Here is a 14,948-nt window from a genome sequence, read left to right as displayed (position 1 = left end):
CGCCCCACACCACAGCCACCTCCACCCCAGTTCTGAGCAAAGGGCAGCTCAAAGACACTATCCACCAGACTACCCAGATGTCTTGTCTACCCAGCAGCACCCCCTTGAGTGAGGAAAGGTCCTGCCATGTCCTCACCTGTGAGGGCTCAAAGATACCCAGGGCAGTTCCATCCTGGTGGGACCATGAGTGAAAAAAAAAGAGGTAATTTCCAGCCTATGCTCACACTTTATTATATACAGAGACACAGTGAGTGTAAGAACATCAACATGGGACTTGGACAGTAAGGGATGCCCAAAGGCACTGCCTTCTGTCCCCTTGGTGCAACCAGTCAGCATAATTTATACAAATAATACAATATTTGAACAATAAATAATTCTGATAAATTAGATCAAGAAATTAAAAAAAAAAACAAACGTAGAAAGACAAAGCAGCAAGGAATGGTTTTGAGGACTGTGACACATTCACAGCAGTGACAACACCATCACCATCTCACCTGCACACCAGCAGCTGGAGCACAGACCCCCATCAGCACTTTTCTCTCACTGTACTATGACAAAATCCAACTGAGAAGGGGCAACCAGGGAGAGTCATACAGTTCATCAGTGCTGTGTTGTCATGGTCTAGGAGCCCTCTGTCCTTCACAAGCCCCTTTAGAAAGGGTGCTTGAAAACAAGGTACAACTGCAGACCCACTGTGTGCAGTCACAGCTTGTCTGTTTGGCACAGGAAAAAGACCCTCAAACCAGTCTCTTCCGTCCTTCAGATGGGACACTGGCACAGTTATTAACTGGGTTGGGGCAGGGGGATAGTGGGGGAAACATCTCTAAGGAACAGGAGAGAGAAGAGGCAATGCTCTCTTTCACTTGTGGGAGGCAGAGATACTCTCATTCATGATTCCAGAGCTCTGGCACACTCCTTCCACATGCCCTGGCACTGATAGACAGCAGGTGGGTGACAATGCCAGCCAATCCCCTGGCAAGGAGGGGGTTACCACAAGGACTGCAGGGTTGCAGCTCGGAAGAGTTACAAGTTGAAGGACAGCAGTAAAAGGCCACCACTGGTTATCCAAGGGAAAAAATAATACTAAAACAGCCAGTCCTGAACCTCTGCAGGGGGAGAGGCCACACAGACACTGATTTGACCCCCCCACCCACCCAGCCTCAAGGCCTCCAGCTCTCTCCCAAAGATGCTGGCAGCTGGAAATACGGGAGACAAGGACTCTGTCCATCCTGGATAGCTCTCAGCAGAGACAACTTGAAACCTGTCCCCTCCTGCCAATCCCCTTCCCCTTTTGCCCCTGAAGAAGGATGTTGGCATGTGAAGAAACCAGGAATTGAGGGAATAGGGCAGTGAGAGAGAAATGGGAACAGATGGAGATCTGGGATGGGGAACCTGACCCCTCTGCCCTCACATGTACAAACTGTTACTCATCCAGGCCCGGTATCAAGTCTGCAATACTGTCCACATAGTAATTGGGCACCAGATCCTTGGCAGCGGCGCTGTCGCTGGCCATGTAGGCCTGTGCCTCTTCCAGGCGGGAAACGCCTGTCAGGGTGAGAATGGTGGCAAGGCCGCAGTTCTTGCCGAAGAGGATGTCTGTCTCCAGACGGTCTCCCACCATGAGGGTGCGGGATGGGTCGACACCGAAACGCTCCACGATGCAATCAAACATGTACGTGTTGGGCTTCCCCACCACCAGCGCCTTGCGGCCCGAAGCCGTTTCCACCGCGGCTGTGAGGCTGCCAGTCCCTGCAGGGAGGGAAGGAGGAGGAACAGAAGTAGCCGCGGGAAGCTCAGCACCCCGGGTCCCGCCACAGGCCGGGCAAGCGGGATGCCGGCAGCACCGCTTCGGGAGCCGCCAGGGCATCCCTGCTCGTCCTGCCGCTCGGGGAGCCGCCTCGCCCGCACCTGGGACAGCGAAGCCCACCCGAGGCCACCCCCGCCACCAGCCCCTTCCCCCCGGGGCGGCGCGGGACGGGGCGCGGGCTCACCGGGGGTGCGCTGGCCGTCGCTGAGCGGGTGCCAGGGGTCGGGGTCGGTGGCCACCAGCAGGCACTGCGGGTCGCGCAGGTAGCCGCAGGCCTGCGCCAGCTTGGCGAAGGTGAACTGGTCGTCGTAGCCCACCAGGACGGCGCGCACCGGCTCGCCGGGCGCCGGCTCGCCCTCGCCCGCCAGGCGCAGCCCGGCGTCGCGCACCTCGCCGCGCAGCCCCTCGCCGCCCAGCACGAAGACGCGGCCGGCCCCGCTCCCGTTCCCGCCGCCGCCGAGGAGGCGCTGGCGGAGGAAGAGAGCGGAGCAGAGCGCGGAGCTGAAGACGTGCTCGGCGCGCACGCCGCGGAAGCCGAGGCGGCTGAAGCGCCGCTCCAGCTCGGCCACCGAGCGGCGGCTGTTATTGCTGACGAAAAGGGCGGCCTTGCCGCTGCGCCGCAGCCGCTCCAGCAGCTCGGGGGCGCCGGGCACGGCGCGCTCGCCCGCCCACAGGACGCCGTCGCAGTCGAAGAGCAGCCCCTGCGCCGGGCCCAGCACCTCCCGCAGCCCCGCGCCGCTCAGCCGCCGGCAGCTCGCCATGCCGCCGCCGCCGCCGCCGCCGCCGCCGCCGCCGCAGCCCGCCGGCCGACCCGCCCCGCCCCGCCGCGCAGCCAATCGCCGCCCCCCGCCGCGCCCCGCCCCGCCGCGCAACCAATCGCCGCCTCCCGCCTCCCCGCCGCCACCAATGGGAGACTCTGTCGCTCCCAGGGGCAGGGCCAGGGCGAGGGCCGGCCCCCAGAGGGAGCGCGGCGGGGAGGGGGCGGGGACAGGCCCGGGCGCGCTGCCCATTGGCTGGAACCGCCGTGCCCGGCCCGCGCCCCCCGCCGTGCCCGCGCAGCCGCGCAGCGCCCCCTGCCGGCCGGCGCGGCCTGTGGCAGCGCGGGCGCCATTACGGCCCGGCCCCGCGTTCCAGCCAGCCGTGGGCGCCGGCCGCGCTGCCGCCTCCTTTCGTCCTCGCTGCGGCCCCCCGGGCTGCACCCTCCAGCTCTTCAGACTGCCAAGTGTGCCCTGCTCACACCGGCCTGCGACTTTGACACCAGCTTCTCAAATATTGGCAAAGTGTCACAGAACCACTCAGGCTGGAAAAGCCTTCTGACATCACCGAGTCCAGCCTGAGACCGAACACCACCATATCAACCAGCCCATGGCAGTAAGTGCCACATCCAGTCCTTCCTTAAACACCTCCAGGGACGGTGACCCCACCACCTCCATGGGCAGCACACTCCAATGTCTGATCACTTTCTGTGAAAAAATTCCTCCCACTGTCCCACCTAAACCTTCCTTGGTGCAGCTTAAGACTGTCCGCCTGTTACCTGGGAGAAGAGGTCGGTCTCCACCTGGCTGCACCCTCCTTTCAGGGAGTTGTAGGGAGTGATCAGGTCACTCCTGAGCCTCCTTTTCTATGGGCCAAACAACTGAGCTCCCTCAGCTACTCCTAATAGATCATGCACTCCAAATATCTATGTCTATATCTATATCTATATCTATATCTATATATATATATATATATATATATATGTATGTATATTTATATATATCCATCTGTGTGTTCCTGAGGCAATGCATTTTAAGGGAAAATGGGACTGGGATCATGGATGAGCATCTGCAGATGGCCCCATGGGGCCAAGCTGCCCACAATGGCCCAAGAGTTGCAAGCAGTGGCTGGGCCTGCAGTGGGGGATCTGGGCAGGGATCTGGGCCCTCACTGGTGGCTGGGCTCCGGCAGGGACGTGGTGGTGTGGGGAGGTGGAGACAGGAGAGCGAGAGAAGGCAAGCAAAGCGTGCCAGGTGGTGTGAGCCAAGGGAACAAGGAGGAGGACTAAGAGATGCTGTCCCTGAGGCCTGCATTTCCACAGCACCTGCTGGGTCCCAGAGTGGCACTGGATCCAATCTCCCTGACCTGTGATTCCCCCATGCCCCTCACCCTGTTCAGTTCTCTGTGGGCTGTCCTTCTGGGGCCGATGTGGCCAGGGGGATTCCTCCTGCTGGCAGTGGCTGCCCCTCCTCTGTGGTTCCTGGCACACGGTCCATGGCAGCCACTGTGTCAGCCTCACCAGCGGAAGGCTTGGGGGATGGCGAGGCATCTCGGCTGTGGCGGGGTGCTGGCTGTGGAGGGAGTGGCGGTGGGATGCCGGGGGCTCGGCTGGGCGTCCGTCGTGGCAGGGCTTTGGGGCTGGCTGCCTGGGCAGGAGCTGTGCTCCGAGGCTGAGTCACAGGCGGTGGTGGCATTGTGGGTCGGGCCGGAGCTGGGCGTTTGCCTGAAAAGAAAGCTGGGCTGGGATCTCTCCAAAGGGCAGAGGGGGCTGCAGACAGGTGGTTGGACAAATTGCCCCTTGCCCAACTCCTGTCCTGAAGACACAAGTGCACACCAGCTTTTCTGGGGGGCTTTTCCCTCTTCCTTTCACACAGGGCCATGAGCTTGGACAGTTCTTTACCGGAGGTGTTCAACCCAGCACTGGAGGACATACTGTGTCCCACCATCCCATGGTCCCATCTTGGCTGGATCCTAGCCATGCTGCCCCAGTCAGAGGCCTTTCCCCTTACTTGGTGACAAGGACATCCCCAGTGCCCACTTGCGTGGAGAACAGCAGGATGATGACAACCACAGGAGGTGGCATTGGGGGGTGTAATTTCCCAGGCATCAGGGGCACCCTAACCTTTGCGGGTGGTGCTGTCAGTCATCATTGGAGCTGGTGGCCCTGCAGCTTCAGGAGGTGACCTGGGCAGTGCTGGGGATGTCGGCTGGGACCTGGCCTCAGGGTCCCTGGAGGTGCTGCACAGAGAACAGGGCAAGTCAGGCTTTGGTTGTGCATGGTGATCCTGGCTGTGAGGCACCTGTGAGGGTACGGCCATGACGTGGGGTGGGAGGGAGGACACAGGAAGAGCTGGGACAGCCAGAGCCTCTAGCTCCCATCAGACTTACGCCTCTCCATCCAAAAGGGTGGGGGTGCTGGCTGGAGGGGTCGCAGGAGTTGGCTCTTCCACTGGGGCAGCCTTGCAAAGTCCGGTGTTTGTGGGTGGCATGAACATGCCTGAGACATTGAAATCTAACTCTGGTTGAAGAAAAAGGAGGAGATCCTGTGAGGGAAGCACTTGCCACCCAGAGCAATGATCCCACAGCAGGGAGCCAGAGCAGCCTCCCACTTCTCCCCTCCCGGAGATGGAAAAATGTTCCTTTCCCTTCCTCTCCCTGTCACTTTCTGCTGAAGCCCACCAAGTGATGCCCTGGCCCTACCTCCAGGGAAGAGAGTATCCACATTCTGGATGAGGGCTTCTACCACAGCCTGGATGGAGGAGACTGAGGCCAAGTCCAGTTGCATGGGATCTCTGTGAGACAGGGGGAGGCATCAGAAGAAGGGTTTGGGGGAATTAACTCTAAATGGGTTTTTGTGTTCAGTCTGCAGGGGTCATCAGGGTCTGAAGGGAAGGCAGCCCAGCCAAGGGCCATGGCAGTGTGTGTGATGGGCCTTTTTCCATGTCCTGGGAACCCCGGTTTGATGTTGGAGGCCAGTGGTGTTGAAAGCCATCCATGTCACAAAACATGCTTTGGGTTTCAGCCCCCTCCTCTACTACTTTGCAGAGTGGCTAAGAGGACATGTGCTTAGTGAGGGGACATGCAACCTGGGGAGCATGAGAACAAGGGATAGGACTCGAGGATGGAAGATTTCTAAGTGTTCTAGACCAGTCTGAAGGCTGCTGGATCAGCCTTTGCCATGGCATTTGCCTCCAAGGCATCCCAGCTGGGGCTAGGGAGATGCCTCCCACCCCTTCAAACCAGACCTTACCCTGTGCTCTGCTGTGACCACAGCAGGTTTGGGCCCAGCACAATGGCAATGTTGCTGGGGGTCATTTTATTCACCTCCTGGTGTTCAGCCAGCTTGGCTAAAAACTTGATCAGATACCTGTGGGGTGAAAGGAGGGCAAGGGTTTAGGAGGTAGGGATTTGAGGAGGGAATGGCTACCCTGGTGATTGCTTGGGGCTGAAGAAGCCTTGTTCAGACAAAACACCTCAGATTGTTGTAGCTGTCCTGGGGCAGGCGTCTGCAGGTGTCTCTCAGGCTCTGTACTCGGCTGTCAATGTCCTTTAAGCTGTAAGATAGAAGGAAGAATAGAGAGCTCGGCCTGTTCCTTGTGGCAGAGAGGGACACAGTGGACAAGGACAAAGGCCAGTGTTGACTGCCCTGTGCAGGCCGTAGCCCTGGAGATGGAGATGTCCAGCTTTACTGGGCAGTGAAGGCAGGCATCCACGGAGGCACTGTGCTCGTATCTCCCCAAATGAGACAGAGCAAACCTGCTCCAAGTGCCAGGAAGGATGGAGGGGGTTGACTGGGGGCTTTTTGAGACCTGCCAGTGATTTCCTCCCCAGTGCCTGGACCCACCTGGCCACTTTGACCCATTCGTCATAGAGTTCGAATGTCATCAAAGGCTGGGGTAGCTCCCGCAGGTAGGATTTCAGTGCACCTGGGAGGAGAGGGGGAGCAGTGGAGCTAATGGCAGCAGAGGGATGGATGGCAGGGACTGCCTGGTCATGTCCCCCCACCCTGCCTTGTTGGCACTCACCAGCCACAGCATGGGGGTCGGAGTAAAACTCCTCCAGGGCATTGGAGCCGCTGGCCAAGCTGCTCTTCAGCTTCCTCAGCACTGAGGCGCCCGCTGCCAGCCGGAAGAGCCCCTGGGGATGGGATGAAGAGGGAAGGGATGCATTTTGAGTTTGGGAGGAGTGCATCTAGGGGGAGAAAGTGATGAGGGGGTGTGGAGCACTCTCTACCTCCTCCTTCATGCCAGAAGCCAACAGCATCATGACACAGGCTTCAATGGGAAGCGCAATCTCCCGGCCTAAGCTCTTGAGGTGTGTCTCTAGGGACACTCCATAGTACCCCGCCACTGGGGTGTCTGTTGTGAAGGAAGGCTCTGGAAGAGGGAGGAAAATGTCAAGAGGGATGGAGGACACTGGGACCATCCAGCATTTGGCCATGGCAACATCCTGCTCCAAGCTGAACTTGGCTGGCTACAGGCAGAGGCAGAGGCAGGACAGGCAGCATCCCCAGCCCATGTCAAGCTGCAGTCCCCAATCTACCAGCCCAGCATGGTAGGCAGCAGCAGGTGTAGGGATGGAAAATGAGCCTTTTCCAGCTTTGCTGGCCACACTTGTATCCCCCAGGCTCAGCTGCAGTCCTTGCCAGGCTGCATGGAGAACCAGAGGGTACCTGTCTGTCTGTGGCTTTCCCTCAGCTCTGCAAGAGCCGAGTCCAGAGATTCCAGTGACTGCCGGTGGTACTGGGATTGGATTTCCAATAGCTGCCAGACAGGGGACAGGCAAACAGCATTCAGTTAGCACCAGCCTCTCTCGGAGAGGTGCTCATTCCCAGGACATTGCACCCATATGAGGACAGGGCAAAGAGGGAGCTGGAAGGGGAGCCCACCTGGGGTCCCTGGGACTGTGTCTGTAGTAAGGGGTAGAGGGCAAATTGGAGAGGGGTGTCATCAGGACAAGCTGCTTGTTTGCACTTGGTGTTAGGGGTGGCATTCACCTGCAGTGTCTGGAGCAGGGCCACCTATAGGCACCTGCTGATGCCTTGATCTGTCCCCTGCCCTGCTTGGGGGCACTTGGGGTGGACGGAGACAAGGCTGGGCTCAGACATGTTGCAGTCTATGTTCACACACTGGGGAGAAGTGAGACAGAGGACTTACTTTGATGAAGTAGCTGGCATAGATGTCCTCTTTGGTGGAGAAGTGGTAGAGGTCAGCCATGTACTCATCCTGGGAAGGGAGACACAAAGAAGAGCAATCTTCCATCCCTTCCCTGCACCCGAGGAAGAGGAGACACCTTCATGAAGCCCTTTCATCTGGTCTGTGAGTGGTCTAAACAGAGTCTCTGGGTGCAATGGGGCTTCCTCCTTGCTTCCATTAGTTTGGGTATTGGCACCAACCTGCCCCATGATCAAGGTCCTGGCACAAGTGTCTCAGGAACAAAAGGTCTCTGCACCTTCAGCTCCAGTGAGATCATGAGCTCTGCCAGACGAGGTGCTGGGCTTTTCAGAGAAATAGGGCAGAAGTGGAGAAAGCTGATGTGAAACTTCTCTGCCACACACAACAGATCCTAGCTCAGATAGTTCCCAGCCTAAGGGGACCCCATATGCTCCCTGATTTAGCCCCTGGAGCCTCCTCTCTGCAGCAGCTTGTGCTTTGAACTCCTTTACTCTTTTTCTTCCCAGGGCTTGGGCCATCTCCCTATTCCTGCTTGAGAGGCCCATTTGCTTTCAGAGGGCAGGACATGCTCTCTGGCTGCAATCCATCTCAGTGTGGGGTTACCTGGGAAAAGACTGGTGGAGGGGAGCAGGTCTGCAGCCCTGGAGCTGATCCATAGAGGAGAACAAGAGACCATCTCACCTTGCACTGCTCCACCTTCCTCTTCACCTCCTCCTCTTCTTCCTTCAAGATCTCCAGTTTGTTGGCAGCAGAGGATGCCCCTGGGCCAGCACCAGCTCCAGTGCTGTTACTGGAACTCTTGGCAGCTTGGTTCAGCCTTTGGGGTGGCACAGAAGAGGTATATGGTCTCAGTGCCAGGATTGCTGGACAGAACAAGTGTGCAGACTTCCAGAGAAACCTGGCATGGCAAGGGCTACCACTGGCAGGAGTTGGAACGAGGTGATCTCAGTGTACCAAGCAGCACTGGGACACTTTACTGCCTTTAGCAGCAGAACTGCCCTCTCTGGTGCTAGGGAATCAGCATCTGAGCCCAGAGCAAGATGCATCTACAGAGAGGAGCTAGTTGGGTCCTCCTGAAGAGGAAATTAACTCCCCAAGGCAATTATCTTCCTCTCTCCCCCAACCCCTCTGGGGGCTGTGCTCAGTATGTCCTGGTCCCCACAGAGCTGCAGTGTGCCCCATACCGGCTCTTGATTGTGTTCCAGTCAGAAATCAACTTCTGGAGGGTCTTCTTGCGCTTCAGGATGGTGGGGAGCTCCTCCTGGAGGAGAGAGGGACAGAGTGAGTGGGGGAGGCCTGGGGACACAGAAAGGAGTGGTGACATTGGAGAGTGGAGTCAGTAGGGCAGCCAGGACTACCTCACTGAGCTTGTTGAGTGGCTGCAGGACGTAGTGCTCCAGGGCAATCTCAAACTCAGCGACGATTTTGGCCAGTGAGCTCTGTATGCAGCACCCCATCTCCAGGGCTTTCCTGCATGGGACAGAGATGAAATTATTGCAGGCTGGAGCCATGCCCTTCTCTGACCCAACATCCACATTGTACCTGTACCCACATGGGACCCTGAGGCAGCCCCTGGCCCTACTCTGCAATGGGAGGCTGAAGGTGCTGGCTGTCCCGTCTCCCAGTGCAACACCAGTGTTTGCTCTGGGGACATGGTTTGAGCCATGGCAGCCCCTGAGCCAAGACAGTGTCACTACCAGGATCTGGCATCTTTTGGGGTCACTCTGGAACTTTCTCCCACCAGTACTTACCCAAGGCTGGACTCTGTGTCTAAGTCCTTGAAGCTCTCAGCCATCGCCATGGACAGAGCCATCAAAGGCAGCTTCTTCTGCACACAGCCAAGGATTTGCAAGAGAAGTGATGACACCACTGTGCCTGCCCACACTGTGGTGTTCCTCACCACAGGGCACCATGGGTGCCAGGATTCATGGGGGTTTGGGAAGGAACATAGACAACAAGGGCTTTGGCAGGTTATTCAATGCAAAGACACTCTCTCAAGAGTAACCCAAATTTGTGATGGTAATAGAGAGGGATCCCCTGCTCTGCTTGTCCCAGGCACATGCTGGAGGCTGCTGCTGATAATGGGACCTGGGCTTGGCATAGCTTTGGGCCACCCTTCAGCAAAGCAGGCAAAGCAGGGGCCTGGCATCTCCGTTGCTGGCAAGGGACAGAGCTGGGGTGAGCACAGGCTGCAGTGGGAAGATTTTCTCACCACTCGCTTGTCCATCTCGGAGCCACACTGTCCCTGCAGGCAGGCTTGGAGCCTCTTGGACACACTGTGAGCTGCTCGCTTGGCCGGCTCAATCCTCTGCTCAATCTGGGGGTGGAAGAGTGGGGGCTGGAGAAACCATTTTGTCAACCATGGGCACCTCAAGGCCATTTCTCCACTACCCAGCTCTGGGTGAGGATGGCTGCTGTGTTGGTTTTGAATGGGCTGGTGTTTGGTAGGAGGGGGGGGCCACAGAGGTGGCTTCTGTGAGAAGCTGGCAGAAGCTTCCACCATGTCTGGCAGAGCCAATCCCTGATGGCTCTGAAGATGGACTTGCTGCTGGCCAAGCCTGGGCCAATTAGAGATAGTGGTAATGCCTCTGTGAAAACATATTTAAGAAGAAAATCAAAACCAAGTGAGAACACAGTTTTTTTCTAGCCAAAGAAGAGGAGGAGGAGGTGAGAACATGTGAGGGAAACCACATGGACACACCAAGGTCAGTGGAGAAGGAGGGGCAGGAGGTGCTCCAGGAACCAGAGCTGAGGTTCCTCTGCAGGCTGTGGTGATGACCATGGTGAAGCAGCTGTGCCCTGCAGCCCATGGGGATCCACAGGGGATACAGAGATCCACCTGCAGCCCCTGGGGGAGGTGCTCACTCTGGAGTGAGTGGATGCCTGGAGGAGGCTGTGATCCAGTGGGAGACGCAGTGAAGAGAGGGCCCTGCTTCCAGGCTGGAGCAGCCTGTCGTTGGAGGGCTGCACCCCATGGAAGAGTGACCCATGCTGCAGCAGTTTTGGGAGGACTGTTGCCTGTGGCAAGGACTCATGTTGCAGCAGTTTTGGGAGGACTGCTGCTTGTGAGATTTGGAGCCATGCTGGAGAAGTTCAGAGAGAATTGTCTCCCGTGGGAGGGACACCGCAGTGCAGCAGAGCAGTGGAAGGACTCCTCTCCCTGTGCAGCGGAAGATCTCGGGTGATGAACTAACCAAAACCCCCACGCCCTGCCCCCTGTGTTGTTAGTGGGAAGGATGGAAGGTTTGGGGGAAGAAAAGGTGTTTTTAAGGGCTTATTTTACTTATTATCCTCCTCTGATTTTGTTAGTAATAAATTCACTTTGTACCTCTAAGTTGAGATTGTTTTACTCTTGGAATGTTTTCTCCTGGTCCTTAACTCATAAAGCCTTCATTAAATTTCTCTCTCCTCTGCCCAGCTGTGACAGGGGAGGGTGAGTGAGCAACTTTTGTGGGTACCTGGCATTTGGCCAGTGCCAAACCACAACACCTGCCCAGCATCCTACCACAGCCTGGAGCATCTGGTCCAGTGAAAAGGGGGCACAAATGGTCAGGATTCATGCCTCTGAGCAGCTGGGAAAGCCCTTCCTGATAGCAGGAGCCTGCCAATCCCTTAACACCGTGGTCCTGAAATCACCCTCTGGCACGTGGGCAGATCCCAGCCCCATGACTTGGACATGCTGGCAGGGCGAATGGCAGGCAGCAGCGGGACAGGTTCCCACGCCCAGGCACAAGCAGACACATGCCTGCCAGCCCAGCCCACACCTCACCTGCAGCAAATCTTCTGACAGGAGCTCAGTTGCTTCTTGGGCTCTGCAGAGGAAGGAGAAGGAACCATCAGCAAATGGGGATGGCCTCCACCACGCTCCCTTGGGAAGGCAGGTCCTAATGCATCATACCTGCCTCTCTTTGGGTTTCTGGGAGCAGGAGACACAGGCTATATCCTGGCCTATCAGATACAAGGCTATGGGTAGAATGAGCCCGGGAGGACAAGAACAGCAGAAGCAGTGCAAATGAGCCAGCTTTGCTGGCTGGTGGACACCTCATCAGACAGGATTTCCAGTTCAGTGCACCTCAGTAAAAAAGTCCAAATGTGACTTGTGTTTTTGGAGTCAGAGTGATCAGCAGGGCCACAACAGGAGCAGGATGTTTACTGCCCCTGACTACCCATCTCTACCCTGAAGGTGAATCCAGGACAGTGGTGTTGCAGTCTGGTGCGCATCTTTGCAGGCCTAGGTACTCTTTGGGGCCGCTGGTGCAGGAGCAAGGGTGTCCTTGTGGTCAAACTGGGGTCCAAGACCAACAGCAGCCCCTCCAGAAATGCCTACACAAACCCAGCTTTCTGTGGTTCTGTTCAAAGCCTAATTCAAAACCAGCCACCATGACCCTGAAACCTCTGCGATGCCTCCCACAGAGGAAGCTTTGCTTCACAGCCTGCTACCATTGCTGTGTCCCAAGAACCCAATTTGATTTCCATCTGCTGCTGCTTTTTCCTCAGTTCATGTTTCTCTCTTTTCACTGCCTGCCAAAACCAATGTGGGATGAGGATGTGGAGCTGCAGGAAACGTGGGTGGTTTGGTTGAAGGCAAGCAAGATCACGTGAGGTCATGGTCCCCAGAGGAGAGGCTCTGCAGCAGGTGAAGAGCTTGCTTCACAAGCTGCTTGAGACTTGCCTGCCTGGCATTAAACAAAAGGGAGGTGCATCTGTCATGGAGATGAGAAATCTTGAGGGAAGGGGTGTGGGAACAGGCATCATGCTCCCTTCCAGGGAATGCAAGGAGAGCAAGAGGCCATCAGCATACAGGAATTGCTTCCCTGTGGTTGATTTGCTGGGCAGGCTGAAGGAGCTCAGTGGTTCAGGGGACACACTTGGTCCCACTTAGCCACCCAGTGCTGGGAACCTGCAGAGGTGGCAGTAGGAAAGGGAGTGAGGGGGCTGGGCAAGGAGAGCCCAGCCCTGTAATTTCAGTTCTGGGTTTTGCAAGGGAAGAGCTTTGGAAAGCCGAGGAGAAAAAGAAGGAAATGGCAGAGATAGGACAGGGACAGAGGGTTTTGTGTGAAGCTGTAAGTCCTCCATGGGTCCATCTGAGGACTCCTGGTCCTCTCCTCAAAGGGCATTCTGGGCTGCTCATGCTGCTGGGCTGGCTAGAGCTATGCAGGCCACTTGGTTCCTGTGGGGCACCCCAGATTCTGCAGGGAGGGCTTGTCCCAGCCTGATCACCTTCCTGGTCATTGCACAGCCAGGGGCATGTGGCTGGAAGGTCCCTCCCCATTGCCCCACTGCCCTGCATCCTGGTGAAGCCAAGCTTTGGAAAGCCCTGTTTCCTGATAAATGCAGTACCTGTGGGCCCTGGGAGAGGTAACTGGGCTTGAGGATCATTTACTGCTGAGCAGCACCAATACAGCCTTCCCAAAGCCCCTCAGCTTTTTCTGAAGATGCTCTAAAATTTCCTGCCCCTTTTCCCAGGCCACCAGCACTGGGATGTCAGTCCAGCCCCAGCACAAGACCCCAGGACCCGCATCCCACTCCCTCCGGTACAGGTAGTGGAGAAGTCCTTACCTAATGGTGATGCTGGGATGGGACAGCTGCTGGCGCATTCGATTAAACTGTCTTTTCATCATCTTGAGAGTCAGGAGGAGACCACAAAAGCTGCTCTGCTGGCTGTACCCACTCAGCTCCCCTCGGTAATGCGTGGCATTGGATGCTTGCAGCCCTTCTTCTCCCCGGAGCCACTTCGCTTTTCCCAAAGGAGCTCTCCCTCCTTACTCCTCTTCCTCGTTCCCTCTTTTTCAGTTTCCCCAGCTGGTCCCCTCCCTAGTCCCCCCCATGGGATGCCCTCCCTGCCTGCTTTCTTTTCCCCTCCCTTCTCTCGATCCCTCTCCTTTTCTGAGCTTCCTTCCTCCTCCGTCCGCCCCTCCGCCGCAGATCAGGTAAGAACAGTTCAGAGCTCCTGCTCCGTTCTGTGTTCCCGTCACCACCCCACGAGTAAAAATAACTTCAGCCCAGCCTTAAAGGGGAAATTTTATTACAGCATGCACATAACAAGGCAGGACAAGCACATGCCGCTGCCGAGCCCGAGTGAAAGGCCCACGCTCTTTCTGTCTCAGCTGGGGTGGCTCCCCTTCGGTCCCGTGCCCACCGTCAGCTGTGCTGCGGGGCAGCCCGTACCGGGGCCAGCTGGCTGTGCAGCTCACACGGGGCACCTGATGTAACACCCTGCCCTACCTGGTCACCCAGCTCTGCCAACACTCCTCAGGCACCTCTCCATGCTCACGGCTGCAGCTCCACCTTCTTCCCCAGCGACAACACTCCCTTCTTGTGACAAAAGCAGCAAAGCTACTCCTGCTACTCCTGCACCGTCCCTGCGCCCCTCACCCTGCTTTCCCTCCCTGCCGCTGACTCTCCGGAGCCACCACAAAGCTGAGGCCGGGGGCTGTTGCCTTGTGCACTGGGGAGGTCCCTCCCCCTCGCTCGCAGAGTTCCTCCGAGCAGGGGCAGCAGCACCCGCTGTTGCACGGGGACCGCAAACTCCCGGTTCTCAGGCTCGGCTGTTGCCTGCACTCTGCTTTTTTCTTTTTTTTTTTTTTTTTTAATTTTTTTTTTTAAAAACATCCACTTCACACCATCACGACTTTTGGTCCTGACTCTGTGAGATGTAAATCTCACCTTATTTCTGGCTACTTGCAGCTCGGACTTTCCGCCTGCACTAAGAGAGAGCAAGAGGTTGCTGTTGGCTGGGTTACATGGCTGGCAAAGGAAGTAGCAAACCAAGCCAAAATGAGAAGCGGTCAGCTCGTGGGCAGAAGAGGCAAGCAGCAAAGGAAAACGAGGTGGAACGGCCACTCCATCTGCACCCTGAAGCTGCAAGAGTAAAAATTTGAGGGCTGCTAGGCTGTACTTCCTGGCAAGGGTCAAGTCTCCAGTTACTGCATAGCAAAGTAATTGTTTTTGCAAAAAACTGTGCTGGTAGCTGTTTTCAAGTGGTTATGGGGTGACAGCACCACTCTCTCCCCACCCAAAACACCAGGCTGTTCTAAATCTGCGGCAGAGCAGGTGTGATCCCTCACCATCGAGACCATCGAGTCCCGGGTGTGTTCTTAACAAGCAGTTGCTTCAAGGACCTGTTGCAAAGATGCAGCAAAGCCCTCCCAGATCCTCACTGGATGTTTCAAGTGGTGGCGCGGCCATTCCCTAGATGCAGTATCAGAGCT

The 14,948-nt window shown here is 56.9% G+C and overlaps 2 protein-coding genes across 4 annotated transcripts; both read right to left on the bottom strand.

Moving 5' to 3' along the window:
- Positions 1 to 206: 206 nt before the first annotated feature.
- Positions 207 to 2,601, bottom strand: PDXP (pyridoxal phosphatase). Its single transcript, XM_086887420.1, has 2 exons — positions 1,992 to 2,601; positions 207 to 1,749 (listed from the first exon to the last, which is right to left on the bottom strand). Exons 1-2 carry the CDS (start codon positions 2,566 to 2,568, stop codon positions 1,424 to 1,426), a joined length of 903 nt encoding a protein of 300 aa, XP_086743546.1. The 5' UTR covers positions 2,569 to 2,601; the 3' UTR covers positions 207 to 1,423.
- Positions 2,602 to 3,573: 972 nt separating this feature from the next.
- Positions 3,574 to 14,605, bottom strand: SH3BP1 (SH3 domain binding protein 1). Of its 3 annotated transcripts, XM_086887410.1 has the most exons (19): positions 13,297 to 13,468; positions 11,507 to 11,549; positions 9,950 to 10,054; position 9,726; positions 9,489 to 9,606; positions 9,096 to 9,207; positions 8,922 to 8,998; positions 8,419 to 8,554; positions 7,720 to 7,788; positions 7,236 to 7,326; positions 6,797 to 6,939; positions 6,589 to 6,700; positions 6,408 to 6,489; positions 6,037 to 6,117; positions 5,814 to 5,930; positions 5,264 to 5,355; positions 4,952 to 5,081; positions 4,686 to 4,801; positions 3,574 to 4,286 (listed from the first exon to the last, which is right to left on the bottom strand). In XM_086887410.1, the coding sequence occupies exons 1-19, from the start codon at positions 13,356 to 13,358 to the stop codon at positions 3,958 to 3,960; spliced, it is 2,016 nt and encodes a 671-aa protein (XP_086743536.1). In that variant the 5' UTR covers positions 13,359 to 13,468; the 3' UTR covers positions 3,574 to 3,957. The 3 variants fall into 3 exon arrangements, with proteins under 3 accessions (XP_086743536.1, XP_023801087.2, XP_023801086.2); XM_023945319.2 differs by lacking the exon at position 9,726 and having other exon boundaries at positions 9,489 to 9,565; positions 13,297 to 14,605; XM_023945318.2 differs by lacking the exons at position 9,726; positions 11,507 to 11,549; positions 13,297 to 13,468 and having other exon boundaries at positions 9,489 to 9,565; positions 9,950 to 10,339.
- Positions 14,606 to 14,948: the final 343 nt, after the last annotated feature.

Source organism: Cyanistes caeruleus, chromosome 4 (genome assembly GCF_971803275.1).
Source record: "Cyanistes caeruleus chromosome 4, bCyaCae1.hap1.1, whole genome shotgun sequence".
Classification (NCBI taxonomy): Eukaryota; Metazoa; Chordata; class Aves; order Passeriformes; family Paridae; genus Cyanistes; species Cyanistes caeruleus.
Note: the sequence above shows the minus strand (reverse complement) of the source record. Positions and strands in the feature narration are given on the sequence as shown.

Excerpts from the sequence above, each read along its gene's own strand:
- PDXP (XM_086887420.1), bottom strand. The coding sequence starts at position 2,568 with ATGGCGAGCTGCCGGCGGCTGAGCGGCGCGGGGCTGCGGGAGGTGCTG. Across the intron at positions 1,750-1,991 it reads CGACGGCCAGCGCACCCCCG|GGACTGGCAGCCTCACAGCC; the intron begins GTGAGCCCGCGC and ends CCCTCCCTGCAG.
- SH3BP1 (XM_023945318.2), bottom strand. The coding sequence starts at position 10,240 with ATGGTGGAAGCTTCTGCCAGCTTCTCACAGAAGCCACCTCTGTGGCCC. Across the intron at positions 5,082-5,263 it reads GGATACTCTCTTCCCTGGAG|AGTTAGATTTCAATGTCTCA; the intron begins GTAGGGCCAGGG and ends TTCTTCAACCAG. Across the intron at positions 4,802-4,951 it reads ACCCTTTTGGATGGAGAGGC|CACCTCCAGGGACCCTGAGG; the intron begins GTAAGTCTGATG and ends TTCTCTGTGCAG.